At 45.6% G+C, this 21,093-nt stretch overlaps 1 protein-coding gene across 51 annotated transcripts in view; it reads left to right on the plus strand.

Annotated features, from left to right (window-relative positions):
* Nucleotides 1-21,093, plus strand: part of Eif4g3 (eukaryotic translation initiation factor 4 gamma, 3) — a 220,356-nt gene that overhangs the window by 84,512 nt on the left and 114,751 nt on the right. For 17 of the 51 annotated variants that reach the window (XM_087548438.1, XM_087548440.1, XM_087548450.1 and 14 more), the window contains 2 exons: nt 11,433-11,528; nt 16,097-16,129. In XM_087548438.1, the coding sequence (XP_087404564.1) occupies nt 11,499-11,528; nt 16,097-16,129 (63 nt within the window). In that variant the 5' untranslated portion in view covers nt 11,433-11,498. 51 annotated transcript variants of the gene reach the window in all.

Consider the following 21,093-nt stretch of genomic DNA (forward strand, 5'->3'; position numbering starts at 1 on the left):
GTTCTCACTGTAATTGCTACGTATAATCTGTTTTGTAGTACACTTTTTAAGTGTGTGCATGCAAGCATGGTGTGTGCATGTTTATGGTCATCAGAGGTCAGAGAAAACTTCATGGAGTTAGTTCTGCCTTTGTGTGGGCTCTGGGGATAGAACCCAGTATGTCAGCCTTTGATGGGAGCCTCTTTCCCACTGCAGCTGTGATTTTGTTTAAAAAGATCACAAAAACTCATTCTTCAGGAAAAACTATGTACATATAGTGCAGTAAAAAAATCCATAAGATTTTTATGGAACTAGAGAGATGGCTCAGTGGTTAAGAGTACTTACTGGCTGCTCTCCCAGAGGTTCTGAGTTCAAATCCCAGCAACCACATGGCGGCTCACAACCACCTGTAATAGAATCTGATGCCCTTTTATCGTGTGTGTGAAGACAGCCAGTGCACTCATATACATGAAATAAATAAATAAAATTTTTAAAAATTCACAAAGTCCCTCAGAAGGTCATAAAGTGAGTGACTTTGTCATGTCTTGAAACACAAGGCGGTTAATCGGTGAGCATTCCCTGGAACCACTTAGCTGCCTTTCCCTTGGGGAAACCAGAGTCTGAATGACCGGAAGTCTGGCTAGTGGCACCTCTGCTCCCTGCCTCTCTGCCAGTCAGTCCTAGACTGCTCTGTGGATTTGCAATTAGTCCATAGCTAAGCAGGTAATCAGCTTCTCCAGATAAATATAGGCTTCTCTTTTCTGAGGTGTGGGGGTGCACAGGGGAGACCAGAGGTTGTCTGTGGAGTTGGTTCTGAACTGAAGGGCAACAACAAGGTTGTCAAGGCTGAACAAGTGCCTGCCACTCAGAGCCATGTTGCCATCCTCGGTTGAATTAGTTACTTTTTGGTGTTTGAAATTGTGAGTTCTTTATATTGGGGACTATTATGAATGCTTATGAATGCCTGGTAGATTTTCTCCAGGGCTGTGGGTTGGCTTTCCACAGATCATTGCTTCCTGAGTGCAGAGGCCTTTTCCTCAGTGTTCTGGGGTCTTGCTGTTACTTTTGGAGCAGTGACGGGTTTTTTCAGAGAGTTTGCTCTTTACCAATGTCTGGAAGTGGCTTTGCCCCTGTAGTTTCAGAGTTGTAGATCTTGCAGTGGCATTTGACTCATTTTGACTGAGCTTCTGTGTGTGGTCTGAGGTAGAGGTAGATGCCCGTACTCATCCTTTCTGGGTTGGTCATGGTAGTAGTGGGGCCTGCTCCAAGGCTCAGCGTGGCTCCCCACTGAGCAGCACTGCTCGGCCTGCACATTTCTAGGTCGTCAGTACAGGTTTTGAAGACACTGCCCTTTCCTCCTTGAATGGCCTTGGTACACTTTTCAGAGTCATTTCCCGTGGATTTGGTTTTTCTGGGCATCTCACCTCAGTCTCTGTCAGTGGGCTTGTTATTACAACAGCACTGCCCTGACTTGGCGTTTGTAGAGCCGGGACAATGTGTGAAGGTTGAGCTCCCCAGCTTAGTTCTTTTAATGGCTCTTTTTGCTGTTTGGAGTCCTTGAAGACCCCACAGCACTCAGACGAGCTTTCTGTTTCCAGAGAGCGTGTCATTGGCTTTGGTAACCGAGTGCTGAACCTGTAGCTCATGCGGGTCGGGCTGGTATTGCAGTCTGTTCATGGATAGCATTTTCTGCTTTCTGTGGCTTCCATTGCCACCTTTGTAGTTTTCCTTGTGAGTTTTTCACTGAGTTTGGTCACCACTTCAGCACCTTATCTTTGTAAATACTTTGTAAATGAAACTTTCTGTTTTTCTCTTCAGATACTTGGATCTCTACAGTGGTTTCATATGTTGACTTCGTATCCTACTCTGCTGAAGTCTTCGTTCTGAGATTTTGTGTGGAGCTTGTATGTGGAGGTGGGATAGGGAGAGACAACCTGGGTAGGCCAACCTGTCAATGTTGGGCACCAAACCCAGGGTCTTGTAATAAACTGCAGGTGCTGAGATGTAGCCGAGCCTTCCTCAGGTTTTCTGTATCACTGGGAAGATACATTTATGTTGGCTTGTTTTTCTATGAGATTTTAAAAATTTCCTTTTCTTTCATGTTTCCTGGACCCTCCTTTCCATGGACAGGGTTGTTCTTGCTTTTCCTGATATTCAGGAAAATTGCCTGGACTTCCTGGGAGTGTGGTGTCTGTCGTGTGGTGTCTGTCGTGTTTGTGTGGCTTTAGTTTGCTGAGGCAGTCTCTAACCCTGGGCAGTCTCTAACCCTGGGCAGTCTCTAATCCTGAGGCAGTCTCTAATCCTGAGGCAGTCTCTAATCCTGGGCAGTCTCTAATCCTGGGCAGTCTCTAATCCTGAGGCAGTCTCTAATCCTGAGGCAGTCTTTAACCCTGAGGCAGTCTCTAACCCTGGGCAGTCTCTAATCCTGGGCAGTCTCTAATCCTGAGGCAGTCTCTAATCCTGGCTTCCTGCGCTTTTTAAAACTGTGAAAATGTGTGCTACTTTGAAGGGTTTTGGTCTGAGTCAGTTTGTGCACATGAGTGCAGGTCCTATATAGACCAGAATAGGGAGGGATCAAATCCTCTGGAGCTGACATTACAGGCGGCTGTGAGCCACCATATCTCAGTGCTGGGGACTGAATATAGGTCCTCGAAAAGAGAGTAGTGGTTTTCCAGCCCTGTAAAGTGAGTTCTGTACACTGTATTTTAAGATTTACCACCATTACATTGGATTTATTTCTGGACTACAAGGATGACTCAATATTGAAACTGATCATTGCAGCTTGTCCCCCGAGCATAAAGAGTGACAGACAGTGATAAATTCAGCTGACACAAACACTTCCCAACACTCAATACCCTGTTCTAACAGGAACACCCAGTTAACCAAAAGTAGAAGGAAGCTACCTCAACAGAAGTGAAGCTTCATTCGGAAAATCCACAGTGAGTGTCTCCCTTAATGATGAACTTGACACAAGCTAGAGTCATCCATCAGAGGAGGAGGAGCCTCAGTTGAGGAGACCTTCCATGAGATCCAGCTGTGGGGCATTTTCTCAGCGATCAGTGCGGGAGGGCCCAGCCTTTTGCGGGTGGTGCCATCCCTGGGCTGGTGGTCCTGGGTTCTATAAGAAAGCAGGCTGGGCAAGCCATGGTGAAGCAAAGCAGTAAGGAGTGCCCTCCATGGTCCCTGCATCAACTCTTGCTTCCAGAATCCTGCCCTCCTTTAGTTCCTTTCCTGACTTCCTTCAGTGGTCATCCATGGAAGTGTAAGCTGAACTAACCCTTTCCTCCTCAACTTGCTTGTTGGTCACCACAGCAACAGAAACCCTAATTAAGCACCTAAAGATTAGGAACAAGATGTCTACAGTCACCTCATATTTTCTCTCTAAAATTAATTCCTAGACTGGATGTGATGACATTTGTCTTTAATCTCAGCACTGGAGAGGCAGAAACAGGCAGACAGAGCTCAGTGAGTTCAAGGTCAGCCTAGTTTATGTAGTGAGTTCTAGGAGAGCTACATAAAGAAACCTTGACTCAAAAAAGAAACAAAAGGGGCTGGGGATTTAGCTCAGTGGTAGAGCGCTTGCCTAGCAAGTGCAAGGCCCTGGGTTCGGTCCCCAGCTCCGAAAAAAAAGAATTAAAAAAAAAAAAAAAAGAAACAAAAACAAAAATTCACAGAGATTTTGTATAATTAAAGTTGATGTGCTCCCAACAGGAAGTAAACTCAGTAGTCGAGGAATTTACGCCTCATTCTTTGACATGATCTGTCTTTCTGCTTCATTGTAATGTTTCATTGAGTATGTGTGCACGTGTCCCATAGCCTGTGTCTGGAGATCAGAGGACGACAGTTTGTGAGGCAGTACTGTCCAGTGTCTGCCCCCAACCTTACTTTAAAGATTCTTTTTCTTTTGCCTTAAGTGATCCCCTACCCCCCTAATATATAGTTATTTGGTCTTGATCTAAAGTGATGTTTTCTCTCCCAGAAAAGACTGGTTTTGTGTTGCCAATGGTAGCTTGCTCTGGCTGACTTGTCTCTGTGGTTCCTATTTAGTTTTTGTGTTGGGGGGGGCAGTTACAGTTTAACATAATACGAATAAATTTATTTCTTACATTTTAAAAATGCAGCTCAGAGAAGGTGTCTGTTGAGAAGGACTCAAGCAAGAATAAATGTATATTCTGGAGAAACAAACTAGTGTGGCTGGGTGGCACCAAGGTGACAGTCTGCAGGGTCCTGGGCCCAGTGCTTTATTCTTGGCCGTTCAGTCACGTGTTCCCCTCAGGAGTGTTAGGGCGTTTTTTGATTTCCTGCTGCTTTAGTTTTTGGTGCATGAGTGTGTTTATGTGTGTATGCACACTTTGGGAGTCAGTTCTCTCCTTCCACTCTGGGTCCTGGAGTCCAAATCCAAGCTGTCAGCAAGCACTTTTACCTGTTCAGCCATCCTGTTCGCCCTCCTTGGTGTATTATTTATTCTGTTCACCCTCTTTCTCCAGGTTCACTGCAGGGGCCACACTGGAACTCTTCCTGTAGCCTTTCAGCTGGTCCTCACTGCTTCTGTGTAACAGTTGCCTTCCTGAAACACAACATACACTGCCCTGTTGAACATCTTATGTTTGCCTTGACACAGGATATTAGTCTGGTCCTAAAACTTCATTATTCTACCTCACCTCGCTCTGACGTGTGTAGTGTCCTGTCCAGTTCCTATTCATGACCTGTGCACCCTGCAAACCCCCAACCCCCCAATTACTTCCGGCTTAGGCGACCTGGTCTCTTGTTTTAGAACTCTATGTTCTGTGATGTTCCTTGTTGTGTCTCCCCATGATGCTGCTCTCCTTTCCCTGGGACTAGATACCACTTTTCCACATGCCTTCCACAATCTATATTTTATAGGTGTTTAGTGACCTGTGAATCACTCGTGCACCTGACAGACCCTGCCCCTCTGTCTCACTGCTTCTAACAACCAACCAGAATTCTGTACTGGATTGCTTGCTTCTCTGACTCTGGCTCGAGGAAAAAGACTTTGGGAACCAGATGCTGATTACTGGCGATGCAGTGAGCACCCTCAGCAGAAAGGGGGGCAGCTTTGCTCTTCAGGATGTGCTACAACAGTGCCTTAGGGATGTTGCACAAGCCCGGTACTTGCCACCCCGTGGATAGATAGGGTGTGGCTGTGTTGAGGTGTATAGTCAGCTTTAAGGGCTGCTAGGTAGCTTGCTTTTATTTCTGTATCACTAAGAACTTGATGAATAGATTAGACTGTTGTATATGATGGGTATCTTTTTGGGCATGGTAGGAAACTGACTTAGTGGTTGGAATGGGAAAAGCAGCTGAAAGTTATGGTAGTTGTAGAGAGCCAGGGGTGGGTGACTCAGCTCTTCTCTGAACCTCTCCATGTGATGTCTGTTTATCCTCAGGGTGAGTTCTCTGGGAGTCACATTACACAGCAGGCAATGTTGACTTAGCCTGCTCAGCCGTGATCTAAATATAACTGTGTGGTTATTGTTTTGTTTTTATATTTTGTTTAGCATTGCAAGATGGACGTCATATTGGAGACCTAGTATTGATTGTTTTCTAAATGATTGTATCTTCCTCTTGTACTGTTGCTCTCCTGTTCACATTATGATGGGATGTTTAAATACAGAAGAGTAGTGGAAGATATTCCTTTTATCCTCCGGAAGGCAATTCAGTGCCCTGTCATGTGTTTTCTACTCAGACTGCCTGTTAGTTCACTCCCTGATGCAGTTGTTAAAATTTACATAGGAACTCTTTTCCTCGAGAGGTGCTGTTGTTGCTGGATGTCCTTGCCACTGAATTCTGTGAGTCTCGTCTCTTCTCTGTGCAGAGTTCTCGCCCCATGAGCTGAGTGTCCACATGCTGTGAGGGCAGGAGCCCTGAGAAGCCTGAGCTCATAATCACACTTGCCCATTCATCGGGGGGATGAGGAGTCCTTATGGTTGACTTCTCTTTGACCCTTGGGAGTTCCTCCTGCTCTTGGAGGTTCAGCATGGGTCCCCACTAACATGAGTTCCTCCTGCTCTTGGAGGTTCAGCATGGGTCCCCACTAACATGAGTTCTATATCTCTTGAAAGGCAGAGGAGACCTGGATTCATAGGAAGGAAGCGGAGTATTGTGGTTGCCTAGAGCTTGACTCAGTGGGGTGTTGGCTCACCGTGCTGGGCTGCTCACCTACACCGTGCACACTGCCCGATGCTGTGTGAAGAGACAGCACACTGGGCACCGAGCAGTGCGTTTCATGAGTTATTATTTTACTCTGAGACAGGAGTCTATGTATCCCCGCTGTCCTGGAACTCATTGTGTATACCAGGCTGGCCTTGAATTCAGAGATCTGCCTGCCTCTGCCTCCTTAGATCTGGGACTAGGGGCATGTGCCACCACACCCAGGTCATTTCCTGTTTTAGGAGAATGTTAGTCAAACCTGAGAAGCTATTTTCCAGCATCACATGGTTACACTGTCCAAAGTGACTTCTATTACAGCACTCTTCAGTTAATGCAGTCCTTAGGAATTTTGTGCTAACTTAGAATGGCATTTTTCTTGCATGTCTTGGGATTGGTTTCACATCCATGGAACCTGATTTGGACACATTTGAAAGGTGCCTCTAGGTTAGATGTGGTCCCATATACACTCCTTTCTTAATTGATGGATCACATATTGGTCCTATTGGATTATTGAAACGTCTGAGCCTGGGGAAATGATGGTGACTCAGTAGGTAAAGTGCCTGCTGCCAAGCTTGGTATCTTACCCTGCATCCTGCACCTACATAGGAGACGGAAGGCTGACCGCCGCAGCTTGCTCTGACCTCCTAGTGTGCCATGGTGTACACAGGGCACACGTGTAATACACAATATGCTTTTTTAAAGGTTCTAAAAAACGTCTCAAGGTTAAACGTTGTGCTGAATTAATGCTTTGTTTCAAATAACAAACAATGAAGCTTTAGGTCGACCCAGGCGCTGCACACTTACATTCAGATTTGATGACAGGAGGAGAGGTGGCTGTTGCTCTGGCTTCAGCAAATTTCCCTGGCCACACCGACTGCCATGTGAAGACTGTGGACCTCTTCTGGAGTCCTTTAAGTGCCTGTGCTGTTCCTGTTGGCAGTTGGGGCACTTTGGTTTTGTTTTTAATGATACCTCTTTGTTTGTAAAATGAGAAAAGATTTGCTTTCTTTCTTTCTTTTAATGATTTTATTTATTTTGTGTATGTGAGTACACTGGAGCTGTATACTATACACTGTAGCTGTCCTCAGGCATACCAGAAGAGGGCATCGGATCCCATTACAGATGGTTGTGAGCCATCATGTGGTTGCTGGGAATTGAACTCAGGACCTCTGGAAGAGCAGACGGTGCTCTTAACCACTGAGCCATCTCTCCAGCCCAAGATTTGCTTTCTAAAATGGGAAAACAGTGTCTCTTGCCTGACTTCTCAGTCCATCCTTGCAAATGAAAGCTACGAGCTGTTCCTCATAGCCCTCTGTAGTTTTGATAGTTAAAGTGATTGTTTCTGTGGTGTTGTCATGGAACCCAAGGCATTAGGTGTCTGGCAGATCTCTGCCATTAGATATAGGCCCAGTGTCTGTCTTTCTTCCACACTCTGCCTTGCTAGTTTCTTTTTTCTTTTTCTTTTCTTTTGGTTTTTTTTTTTTTTTGAAAATCTTTTTTAGATATATTTCTTTATTTACATTTCAAATGTTATTCCCTTTCCCAATTTCCTGTTCATAAACCCCCCCATCCCTCTCCCACTCCCCTGCTTTGCTAATTTCGAAATTCAGACAAGATACCAGTAAGTTGCTCAGACTAGCTTGAAGTTACTTCATAGCCTTGAACTTGGACTCACATTTCCGTAACACATTTCTGTTGCCCTGGTGTTGATATATATGTACATTTAGCTAATTCTTTGAAGATTAACCATCTCCCCAGGCATGGTGGTACATACCTTTAATCCCTGCACTTGGGAGGCAGAGGCAGGCGGATCTCTGTGAGTTTGAAGCTGGCCTGGTACGTTCCAGGATAGCCAAGGTACACTAAAAAACAAAACAAGACAAAGCAAAAACGAAAAAACAACAAAAACTAACCCTTCAGAAGTGTAGAATGTTCCGTTTGAGGTTGTTGGAAATGTGGATTTTGTCTGTAGACTGCATTCCTGGACACGCAGTTTTGAGGTCAGGAGGTCAGTGTTGTGAAGATTGGGTGTTACCCAGCAGCTCTTGGGAAGTCAGCAGTGAGACTGCTCAGTCCCATAGTGACCGTTCTCGTGCACAGCAGTAGTGGGTTTTGTCCTCTTGGTATTATTTACTTAATTGCCTTAAAAACGAGAAATGTTTTACTTCCAAGCTAAGTGCAGCAGGGGCTGTCTGAGGGATTTCGGTCATCCTGGTTTTTGTCACCTGAATGTGTTGTTTTCATTGTAAAGGCAGAAAGTCGAGCCGGGCAGTGGCAGTGCACACCTTTGGTTGCAGCACTCAGGAGGCCAAGGCAGGTGGATGTCTGAGTCTGAGCCAGCCTGGGCTACACAGAGAGACCATGTAGGGGGGTGGACGTGGAAAATCCATCTTAGTCCCATGTGTGGGTTCCGTGTGTCTGTCAGAAGTCGTGGTAACTCATGTGTGGTTTCCCTTTTTTCTCATCTGCCAGTGGACCCCCTCTCCCGCAAACCTCAGATTCTGTTTATCATAATCACTGTTTAGAAATAATTACGACAGGCTTGAAAGGCCTACGTAAGCGACTGAGGAGCTGTGCGGTCGGCCCGTCCTTTTCAGCCTGCCCTTGTCTAGCAGTTATCTAGGCCTGCACCCAAGCTCATTGAAACATAATGCTGAGGGAAGTCTGAGCATTCCTTCCTCTATGACAACAGCATACTAGCCTCACTGGCCACAGGGAGTATGCCTGTGCACTCCTTGGAGTCCTTTTTCTTTTCTGTATTGTAGTACCAGGTAATACATCTGAGGGCCTCGTAGGTGCTAGGCTGTTGTCCTACACTGAATTCCACCTTGTGTATACCCATGTTGGCTTCGAAAGTCATTATAAAGGGAGAGTTCTCAAAACTGTTAGTAATTCTTAAAATGATACTTCACCGATCTATCCCCAGCCAGGTCAAAGATGGTTTCCACTGGTACTGGCAAGATAGCTCAGTATGTAAAGGGATCTGCTGCCAAGCCTCATGAACCAAAAGTTCCATTCCCAAGATATACATGGAGGAAAGAGAACCAAGCCCTAAGCCCCTCGTGTACGCAGTGACACAGGACTACATTGGGAGGAGTACTCCCACCCTAGAATACTGAAACATGATGTAAAATCCAGAAGAGGATGTTTGGAGAGGAGTGAGAGGTCGGTGGTTAAGGGCAGGCATTACTCTTGCATAGTGCCCAAGACCCAGTACCCACACTGGGTGTCGCACCACTGTCCATAACTCCAGCTCCAGGGAGTGCAACACCCTCTTTTAGATTCTGCAGTTCCTAGACTCAAACATGCATGTGCCACACACAGACACAAACTCACACAGTGAAAAAAAAAAAAAAAAGACTGTTGAAAAGGGCCCTTTGTTGAGTCGTTCAGATACTTTTTAGTAAAACACAGTAGTGAGTTGAGTCAGTGAAGAAACTGGATTAATCATTCATGGACAGGAAGTAAATAAGGGCTACGGAGGCTTCTTTTCCTTCTACTGCTCAAAGCACAGCAGGGGGATAAATGGCCAGGGAGATAGAGGTTGGCAGAACTCCCTCACCCTGTGCCATTGACAAACACCACCCTGTTGCTGAAGGCACGGTAGCTTATGTTGAAAGAGAACAGTTTATGTGCCTGCCCCAGATATTGCTTTGTATATGGGTGTATGCCTGCACCAGACTAAGCTTTGTATGTGAGTGTGCGTGCCTGCATCACCCACTGCTTTGTGTGCGTGTGTGTGCACACGGCATGCCTTTACTAGATGTCGTGTGTCACGTCTGTTTGTATTTGTGTGCCTGCACCAGACACGGCTATAGACAAACCTGGCTTGTATGCGGTATGAATTGACTCTGTACATACATTCACTGTAAATATTTAAAAGGAAAAGGATTTGGATTTTTTTTTTTAAAGATATGTTTAGAGCAGGAGCCTAAACTACAGGAAAAATGAAAAAGTATTAGTGTAATTGTTGTGATAAGAAATATGCAGTGGGATGTTAGGTACCTGTGATTGCTATGTGCCAAGATGGACCCTGAGAAATGACACCATGCAACATATCTGGTGCCACCTCTGAGGGAGGGAAGAGGTGTGGGAACCTGGGGAAGGGACAGGAAGACAAGTGGATATGGAGATGGGCAGACAGACAGGGAGCAGAGAGCGAGCTCAGAGAGAGCTGGGGCGACCTGCGGTGGCACATTAAAAACAACATGGACAGTTCCTTTGGCTAGATGGGTGAATGCCATTACCGTCCCCGAATGTTAATCCATGCTCCCCTCTTCTGATGACTACGTGTGTGTGGCCTTTGTTGGCTGCTGTGTTGAAGACATTATTAAAATCTTGACTGGTCGTCACTGTGGCTGTCGAGCATCTCTCCAGCATGGTCCATGAAGAAGCAGTGGCTTCCTTTTCTGTTGTGAAAGCACAGAGAACTTGGAGAGTCCGAGGTTGAGCAGGAGAGCCTTTCTGCATTCGTTCACACACGGCACCTCCGTCTGCTGAGACAGCCTTTGCTATTTGTCTAGGCTGGCCTCAAACTTCCAGTTGTTTTACCTACGCCCTTCATGTGCAGGATTTCAGGTTTCACCTCCATGCCAGCTTTGATACTGTATTTTCAGACATGTGAGGAAATACTTTTTGATCAGTATTAGCCAAAATTGATATAAAAAAAATCCACATGTATTTTTAAAAAGTTGATGTAGTCAAGCCTTTCAGTGTAATGATGCAAAGAATTTTTGGTAAGATAAAAAATAAACCTGAACCAGCTCAGTTTCATCTAATTATTAACTAAATATTCATGACCAGGTAACTGCTCTGTAGTTGAGTTTGTGGCTAGACTTCGTAGACTTCCAATAAGGAAAGAATGGAAGGTGGTTTAGCCTTCTGTCTCTTTGGGAACTGGCTGGGGAGAGGGCCACTGTGTTGAAGCATTGCCTAGCACCCTTTGGCCTCAGTTCCCCTCCTGCACAACATGCACACACACGCTCGCACACACACACACACACGCTCACACACATATTTATACCCGAAGTTGATATAAGTCCCAGCAGACCCTTTGCACTCCTCATGTGACAAAATTGTACCTAGATGTGGGTTGCTGATAGCTGTCAGGAGGCGTCCACTACTACTTACCTTTAGTTGTTGAACGTTATGATAACGTTAAAACTTGAAAACAGAGCTACAGACCACAGTGCGGACCACTCTGCAAGCTTTTAAAAAGTGTTGGATTTGAGTTGCTGTGTCATATTTTTTAAAAATATGCTGTTGTTTTGCCGTTCTGACAGACCCCTTATCCCTCTGGACAGAATGCAGGTCCAGCCACATTGGTCTATCCTCAAGCCCCTCAGACAATGAATTCACAACCTCAGGCCCGGTCTCCGGTAAGTAAGCAGAGGTGGTTCTCACGCCTCCGTGTAGCTGCTGTGATCTTTTAGTGAATGCTCACTTTGCTCTGGGGAGGACTTACCATCACCATCATCATTAGCACCTCTACACTGTCCCTGCTGTGACTGCTTAACATTTGCCTTGGCAACAACTTGGCCAGTGCTAGTTCACGTTTCTTAGGGAGGAGAAAGCAGAGCTGGTTCATTCAGGTTTTCCTCCTTAAGTTCTGAATGTTTTACTTGTACTGTTCGGGATTCAGAAAAGTAGACTATGATGCTGTTAGCAGCAAACTGGGTTTGATTGGTCAGCCTCAGACTTGAGTGCTGTGGGAAGAAGGGTTTCTGAAGCTGTGTCACCAGAGGGTCTAACCATTCGACAGTGTGACCACGTGCATGCTGTCCACCCCAGCCTGTTCCTCTCTTCAGTGGTGCCATACAGATGTGAGTGCAGTCATCCCTGCTCACCCTCATGTGGATTGCAACACGTCTAAGATGGACTGCAGGCCATCCTCCTGTCTCACAGTGCACAGTGGCTTCTGCTCTCCAACCCTGAGCGTCGTCTCCTTCCCTGCATGAGTAGCTTTGGGCAGAAGGTGTCTCTGTACCATCTCATGGTCCCTCACGTCCCCCTTGTACTTGAGTTCTGTGGATCTTGGATACAGGGATCTTCTTTTTGCACCCCCAACCCTGCTTTGTGCTTGTAGCCCAGGAAGGCCATCGCATTAGCTCCTGCTCATTGGATTTCCTGCATGAAGTTTGAATTGTTGAAATGTCCCAGAGACTTGCTTAAAGAGCTAGGAGAGTGTAGGCTGCACAGAGTGGCCTGTCTTTCTCACCTCTTCCTGCCTTCCTCTCCCTTGGTGCCTTCTTCTCCAACATCCTGTTCTTAGATCCTGGTTCTCCCCAGTGGTTGGACGAACCATTTTTAGAGTTGTGGAACATTAGACATTGTTGCCTGTTTGCTTGTCTCCTTTTTTGCTGAAATGGTGAACCCCCCATGTCTGGTGCAAGTTTTGTTCTGAGAGTGGTTTGGGAATGTGAATACTTGGCTACTGGAGTGGGCCTGAGACCACAGCAGGCCTCACCCCATCCTAATTGTTAAGCACGGATGTCATGGTGAGCTCTTACTGTAGAGAACTCTGTGGCCCTCTCCCCTAGCCCCATTTAAATGATGGGGAAAGCCAGTCAGAGTGACATTACATGGTTAGAGCTTGGCGCAAAACCCGAGTGAAGAGCTGCATCTCTAAACCAGTTTTCTCGACAGCCCAGCAGAGCAGTGCCAGTACACTGCCCAGACAACTGGAAGAGGAGGAAGGTTTTGGAACAGACTCCCGTTTACAGGTCCCTGGCTGGAAGAGGCTGGATAAAATACTGCATTGTAAGCAATATGACAAACTGTACTTCTTGCCGGCAGCGGTGCCGTGGGCACATTATTTCTGACCACATCCACCTTGGCTGATGAACAGATGTACTGACCGCTTCTCCTCTGCATCTCCATCCTGGCACGCTAGCTCCTGCCAGGCACTGTGGGAAAACCATTACAAATTGGGTGGGTGGTTGTCCATTGGGAATTAGACAGGAATGATTGGGCTTCATCCCCCTCATTTTAAATGTAAAGTGAAATGCCCCTTCAGATTTGAATCTAAAAGATAAGTTGAATCTAAAAGAAGAATTTTAAGGCCTTTTGTCTACCCTTTCTATTTTATAATTGGTTATCAGGGGGACAATTGTCTGTCGTTATCAGCCATTTTTTCCCTGTGGTCATAAACTCCTCAGCTACTATCCTGTTTGCATTTTTTCCCATCTCCTCTGGTAGTGACCATTATCACCCACATTACTAAAACCCACACATGGCACATCCATTCCATGCCCCAAAGCAAGGGCAAGACTAGCAGAGGCCAGACTATTCTTGCTTATTGTTTTGGGTCTAATAGCTTTTATTTCATTTGTGTTGGAGCCGGGAGGGTAGACTTGGGTATGAAGCTTGGCAGGATGGCATTTTCTGTTTCCATCCCAAGCTGCCATGGTCTCGTCTCTTTCATTCTCCAGTTGCTGGGACCGGCAAGGAGAGGCGTGGGACTGCACTGAGGGGCCTGCAGCTTATTGAGCAATGGCAAACTAATACCATCCTGTTCCTGCTGTAACCGGCCACTGGCCATGCATAGTGTGCCTTGTGCTCTTCTCCAGTCATCTGCTTTTTCAGTCCTACTTTACTGGCTTCAAGTGCCCCTCTCTCCTTCAGGTTCCCTTGCCGTCTGACTTTCCAGTTGATCCATCCTCTCAGAGTTAGGTTCATGACATGGAGAGTCTTGTTCCTCATTTAAATGATGACAAGCTTCCCATCTGCTCCATGTTCTTGATGGACCTCTTCATACTGCAGTTTATTTTTAAAAGGTCTGAGAAAAACAGTGAAGCTATTGGAATCTAATTTCGGTTGGGAACAATTTGGCTTTTGTAGTAATCTGTAACTGTTCCATTGACCATACTCAGTTACCGACTGTGTGCATCAGGGGAAGGCTATGGGTGGGTGGCGTTAGCCCTGGATCTCAGTTCACTGGGCTGCTTTCCTTTGTAGCTACAGCCTCACCATCTGAAAGTCCTACCTTTTAAAAGAACAAGTTTCTATTTTAATACAGGCCAGCGGTGACTACAGTTTGTTCTGTTGCTTACAGCCATCCAGAGACTGGTAACAGTCCAAAAGACCTCGGGGCCAATGCAAGTAGTCCAGGGATCTTCCAGGGCCTTCGCACGGGCGTGGGGATGGTGTGCTTAAGACGGGTCTCTTTTGACTGCAACTCTGTGTTTGTTTAAGTTGGGCTCCTTTAGTAGATCCTTGGAAATGGGGCCTTTGTGCAGAATACTGATGAGACGGGCCCCTGTATGCACAGCTCCATGTTTGAAGTGGCCTTCTCTCCAGTTTCTTCACATGAGTCACCAGAGATCCTTCCTGCTGCTCTCTACTCTCGTGGCACATTGATGGTATTGCCTCATCTTGAAACTTGATGTCCACAGTGGAGGAGTTAGCTACTCTGTTCTCATAAATAAATAAAATTTCAAAACCTTATGTTCTTTACAGAGGACTCCTAGCTGCCATCTTCTGTCATTCTGAAAAGCCAGTTTGCTAGATTTGTCGGCTTTTCTCACATACCATGACCAAGCACATAGCATCAAAGCACTCTTGTAAACCCTTGATGACCTCGTAGCCTCTGGGGGAGGATTTCATGTCAGAAATGTGTGGCGTGGGCTCCCACACTGGGATGGGGTGCTCCATGGTCCTGCTGAACATTTTCAGGATAGGATAGCGTAGCAGGGCAGTTAGAAGCTGGAAGTTGCTCCTGTAGGCGAGTGAAGTGCCCAGCAGAGAACAGCTCTCAGTTCTCTGTAGCCTGGCTCCTTGGGGTTATGAAGGCATAGGGGCTTCCAAGACACCATGACGACTATAAATAATGCCAAGTGGTTTGTGCTCAGAACTGTGTTTGTGACATTCTCACTGCTAAAGGAGGGGAGGGGGCTTAACCTTTAGTTGGCTTTGTGTGCTGTATTTTCTCTTGTCTTTTGTAGTTAAAATTATTACTAGGGGCCAGCTTTTGCTCTGATAAATTATTTAGTTCCAGAGGATTTTTGTTTGTTTTGTTTTTGTTTTTCTTTAATCCTGAGAAATTGTTGTGAGAGGTGGAGCGGAAGTGCATGTCACCTGCTGGAAACGACCGAAGACTCAGCTTCCCTTCTCTCCTGCCCAGTGTGGGGCATAGGCAAGCCCTCCTCAGTGGGGCTTCCAGTGTTTGCTCCTAGTTGCAAATAGAGTTGAAATTTCGTACTTCTTTCCCGTTATCCTCCATCTTAAAATAATGCTATTTTGACTAATCACATTGGAAATAGATCACTGTTGTTTACTGGCTGTTTGCTTTAGCATGCCTGGTATGCAGCTTTACTAGTTAACTGCATCTCTCTCTCTCTCTCTCTCTCTCTCTCTCTCTCTCTCTCTCTCTCTCTCTCACACACACACACACACACACACACACACACACTCGCACACATACTCTCTCACACTCACACACACCTGTTAGACACCCATTTAAGGGAAACTTCAGTCTTTTTTGATGTACATTTCCTGTGGGTATAAGCATCTGCCGCGCTTTAGTAATGTAAACCCTTTTTGGTGTCCTCCAGCAGTACACACTTTGTTTCATACAACATATTTGATTTTCATATTCGTTTTAATACAACCAACCACCTAGTGTTTCAAACTTCCCTTTACATCGGGTTTTTCTTTTTGTTTTAAGGCTTTATTTATTCACGCTGTTCTCATGAGGGAGCTCCCAGGTGCTGATAGCTCACCAGCTTTTTCCCAGCTTCTGAATGACAGGGTATCTGGGCGGGCTGTTAACTGTTGGGTCTTGGTGCCTGTCTGTCACTGTCGTGCAGCAAAGCCTGTACTGTTTCGTGTTTTTATTTTCCCATGTGGGTCTTTACCCTTTAGTTTGTTGGATACTGTAATGTTGGTTTCTGTTGCGTTTCTGACTCTTTGTGCCTTTCCTTTTGTGTCTGTTCCCTTCTCCTGTCAGTTTGCAGCGGGGCCTCGACCTGCTCATCATCAGGTACTGTACCCTTGTCCCTCACGGTCCCCCTGACTAACGTGGGGCTTAGTAGCTGTTGACCCTTAGAATGCTGCCCTGCTGTGTGACCACCCAGTGACTTCCCAGGCAGCCTCTGTCCGGCCAGGCTAGCTTGGCTTTACTTCTCATTGGCTTCGCCATATTTTCTTTTTAACAAGTCCATTAGCCTCTGTTCAGAGCAAGTTTAAGACATTTTTTCTTTCCTTGAAAAGATACTTTGAATTTAAATAATTGTGAAATGTTAGGTGTGTTAAGTCTTCATAAAATTTTATTAATAAACTTAATTTGATGGAGCAGGCACCATTCTAAGGGTTGTTGTTAACATTCTCCTGTAACTGATACAGATGTATAGAATAGCATTAATGTTTCTTTTTTTTTCTTTTTTTTTCCGGAGCTGGGGACCAAACCCACTGAGCTAAATCCCCAACCCTCTGCATTAATGTTTCTAAAACCAGCTGTGAATTACTAACTTAGGCCTTAGAACGGATTGATTAACAACGAGGTGCATTCATTTGCTGTATAGAACTCTTCATATAACTTCCTTAATTTGAATGTTTTAGCCTGTTATTCTAAAGGCAAGAATGTTCCAGGAAATAAAGTTAAAAAAGTCAGACACAAGTTCTGTGTTTACATATGTCACCTGATGCGAGAAATAAGACTCCGCTTGTGGCCTTGTCCCCAGTCAACTCTTCATGGCGTCTTCTGAGACATTTTCTCTTTGGTGGAGTAGGAAGAGCCGAGGTTAATATTAGGGTTCATATTCACCAGCTCTTCTGCATGTAGCCAGCTGCACGAGGCAGCTCTTTCTAAGCCTCAGTTCGCTGCTGTGTAAACAGATGAAACAGGGGTGTGTAGATAAACAGCATCCGACACGGTGTGCGCAGTCAGTCAGCTCGTAATGATGCTGTTCTCAGCGTTGTGCCCTGAGAAACGGGAGACGGACCCCCTGGCATTTGCCCACCCCCTGGCATTTGCCCATGTTGCTTTGTTCAGGATTTCCTACTCGTTCAGTGTGTGTTGCCTCACTGTAAATCGTTGCCTATCCTGAGTGATGGGACACAGAGCTCCATTTCTTAGGATGTAGTTTTAACAATGGGGAGGAGGGGCCAGGGCCACCAAACGCTGAGGTATTTCAAGCATGGTTATGGCATGGATGGTTATTCTTTGGTTTTTCTTGGGGATGCGCGGCAGGGGAAGTTCAACATTTATTTCAGTTTGCTGATACACTACTACAAAGACTTTGGAGTGTGGCACTAGGTAGACGTGGGCGTCATTCCCACTCGTTAACTGAGGGTTCTGGGTAAGTTACTCACTGCGCTCAGCTTCAGTTTTCTCATCTCTAAAATGGGGTTGAAAAAGGAAGAATAAGAAGATAACGCACATGAAGTGGTCAGCAGGATGTGTCAGACATATGCTCGGTACTGCCTACAAGGTAACCCTTCAGGATTCGTGTAAGCAGTACAGTTGTCTTTCGATTTTGTGTGCGTGCGTGCGTGTGTGTGTGTGTGTGTGTGTGTGTGTGTGTGTTTTACCTATATGTATATGGCTATACCGCATGAGTACTTTGCTCTTGAAGGCCAGAAGAGGGCATTGGATTCCCTGGAACTGGAATTACTGATGGCTGTGAGCCACCATGTGGGTACTGGGAATCAAACCTGAGTCCTCTTTCTGCAGCAGCAGTCAGTGCTCTTGTTTTTGTTTTTGTTTTTTTCTTTCTTTTTTTTTTTCGGAGCTGGGGACCGAACCCAGGGCCTTGTGTTTGCTAGGCAAGCACTCTACCACTGAGCTAAATTCCCAACCCAGTCAGTGCTCTTAACCACTGAGCCATCTCTCTAGCTCCCCTTTCTGTTTCTTTGTGTTTGGTTTCTCTTAGGGAAGGTTGCCAGTAACCTTTGGCGGCTCTCCTCTCCTTCTGGTAGGTGGTCTGAAATACAGATTACACATGAAAGAAAGGGGAATTCTGGAACCAAAGCGTCTTACTACCTTGGCCTCACTTACTGGAGTGACAGGCCATTTAAGCTGGTTTCTCTAAGTAGGTTTCTGTTATGGGATGAATGGAGCAGAAACTGACAGGTTTCATATTTGTGCTACCTGGGGCCAGCTGCAGTGGCCTTGATGCTAGGATATGGCATTAAACACTCTAAACACTGGTTCTGGACAGTCCTCTTCTGTCACTTAGGTATGCTTTCAGAAAGGTTGTTTTCCATAAAGTTTTGACATAAGGTTGATTTGAGTGGCTATGTCCTTGTATAAAATACGTCTCAGGAAAGTGGTTGGCCTTCTTTCTCTTAAAATAATGCTTATCTTACAAGAACACATCCTTTTTTGATTGTTTTCAGTTCTCAAAGTTCTCAAAGAATAAGCTAAAAATAATTTACAAGATAAGTAACCATTAAAATATTAATATTCTGCAGCTAATAAGAGAAGTGGACATGTATGCTGCATTCCTTAGCAAGAAAGGTCTTTGCTAGCTTTGGTCAGATGTGGCGTCAGGTGGCTGGCATGCAGCTTCCTAATAGCTGAGGGTGTTTGTTTGTTCTTTAAGTTATTTGTGGATGTGTGTGGATGTGTGTGCCACAGTGGACATATGAGTTCCCAGGACACTTAACGTTGAGTCTATCTTTTCTTCTCCAGAGGTAACTCGAACTACCTATGTTTGAGGCTCAAACTCGGGTCTTCAGTCCTCACTGCAAGTGCTACACATGCTGAGCCAGCTTCCTAGCCCAGGACTTGAACTTCTGGATCCTTCTGTCTATACTTTCTTGGTGCTGGGCTCATAGGCGGGTTCCCCATACCTCAACCTCGAACCAGTATTGGGAAAGTCTTTTCTGGTGGTTGTTTCTGGAGATGAGTCCCTGGCATGCAGCATAGAAACTGAGAGCTTTACCTTTGAGCAAAGAAAGTAAGTGTGGCTCTTGTTCTAGTTAAGTGCCATTCAATTAGCGGCTTTTTCATTATAACCCATAGACTTCAGTGGATAATGAAGTCTAAGCCAGGTGTAGCTATTGAAATGGAGGTTTGTAGAGTCAAGGCCTATCTGATGAGACTGTAAACAGAGAGTGGGACAGGCCCCTAGCTCCCACAGCAGCATAGTTACTGTGGCAAGATGGAGGGACTGAAGCAGCAGTTCCAAGCAGGAGGTACCCACACCAGTGTTGTGGCAGTGTAAGTCAGCTGGAAGGAAGAGTTTGCTGTCTTGCCTGGGCAGGGATTCTTTTTCACTGTAGAGAATGTGTGTGAGGTAATCAGTTGTAGAAAACCATCATGTACAAGCAGTGTGTTTAGCAGTCTTTGGCCTCTGCCTGCCAGTCAGTTCCACCCTACCTGTTTCCAGACACTTCCATGGAGATGATGCTGTTTCATACCCTCTGAGACTGCTGCGTCTGGGCCCCTTCTCCCTGCAAAACCAGGTAGACACAGCTCTGAGGAGTTCGTTATACAGAACAGCACACTGGCAGCTTGGTCGTAGTGAAGTTCTTGAGGGACAAAGTGCGTACATACACATTTAAACAAAAGCGCCCGCCCATTTGTGGGTCTGGAGGCTGCTGTGCTTCAGGCTGAGGTTGAAGACACAAATCGCTTATCACGTTTGGTTGTTTGCTTTGCCCAGGCTAGGATTAAAGCAAAAATTAGAAGTAGCTTCAAAGCTGGGCATAGCATAGTGGTGTTTGTCTTTGGAGACCGGTGCAGGTGGATGGATCTTTTTGAGTTTGAAGATAACCTGGTCCACATAGTTCCTGGATGGTCAGGGATGCAGAGTGAAACCCTGTCTCAGCCTCTACTTCCCAGCCTCCAGAAAAAGACAGGCGTTCCGTGTAGTTAGTCCTCATGCTTACGGTGCAGACCAACCTGACTGACTGCCCAGTGCTATTGGTTACTCATCACGGCTCCCAAAGCCTCCCACACTAAGGTTTTGAGACTAGCAGCTAGATTTCTTGTCTCTCTTTCATCAGTGGCTACGTTTTTGTCATTTCTACCCTGTTACATTTTGTAAAGAAACGTAATTAGGGATTATCCCCTCCTACCGGGTGACACATGTGCCTGCCATGCTGTGGCTTAGCAAGTGTTTCAGCAGACATGACAAGCAACAGGTGACTGTGGGACTATTTGGAGAGACCCTTGTGAAAAGAATACACTGTTCGTTTAGTTAGAAACTATACTTTTTTCCTGTGAAAAATGGAGTTATGTAAATTGCAGCAAATTCTAATATTATAAATATGGAATATTTTTGTTCTTAATAGAGCCAATAACCTGTTGTTGGATCAGCTTCTTGGATTTATTTTTGTTTGCAAGATGCTTAACTGTATTTGACACAGCAGACAGAGTTAACTTTATAGCCCTCTCCATTGAGGTGTTCATTTTGTAGCACAGAACCTTTAACACTTTTCTTCCAAGAGAGATGTATACTGAACCCTATCTATCCTTCTTGCCTGAAAATCCTAGGGTGACTAGAAGAAGCTTAGAGATCAGGAGTATCCTGCCCCCCATGAGCAGAGTCTGATAGGTTCTCTGTAACCCTGCCTGCCGTAGTGCTTTGATGTATTTAATTATTGAAATTGGTGTCGTTGCGATTTGCAGTTCCCTGTTTTGCCATCTTTATCTTTGGAGTTTCACAGTGAGATCAAGTGTTAACTTTTTATAGTTTACGTTTTTGTTTTTTCTGGTAAAAGACAGGGTCTTGTTGTATAGCCTTCTGTGGTCTGCAGCTTCACCCTTTCTCTATTCTGAGTGCTGGAAGTGAGGGCGTACACTACCATGCCTGCCCTGCATGTATCCTGATTAAGAAAACCAAAGAGTTGATGCCTCACTGTGTTCACAGCAGAGGGTCATCTGCAGTTTGATGATGTGGTAGTGACAAAGGCTGAGTGATAGGTCATGTTCACAGTGACTGGCTCTTAGTGTGGGCAGAGCTGGCTGAGTGAGGCAGTGTGCTGTGCAGGGATTCT

This window comes from Rattus norvegicus, chromosome 5 (assembly GCF_021556685.1).
Source record: "Rattus norvegicus strain SHRSP/BbbUtx chromosome 5, alternate assembly SHRSP_T2T, whole genome shotgun sequence".
NCBI classification, from domain to species: domain Eukaryota; kingdom Metazoa; phylum Chordata; class Mammalia; order Rodentia; family Muridae; genus Rattus; species Rattus norvegicus.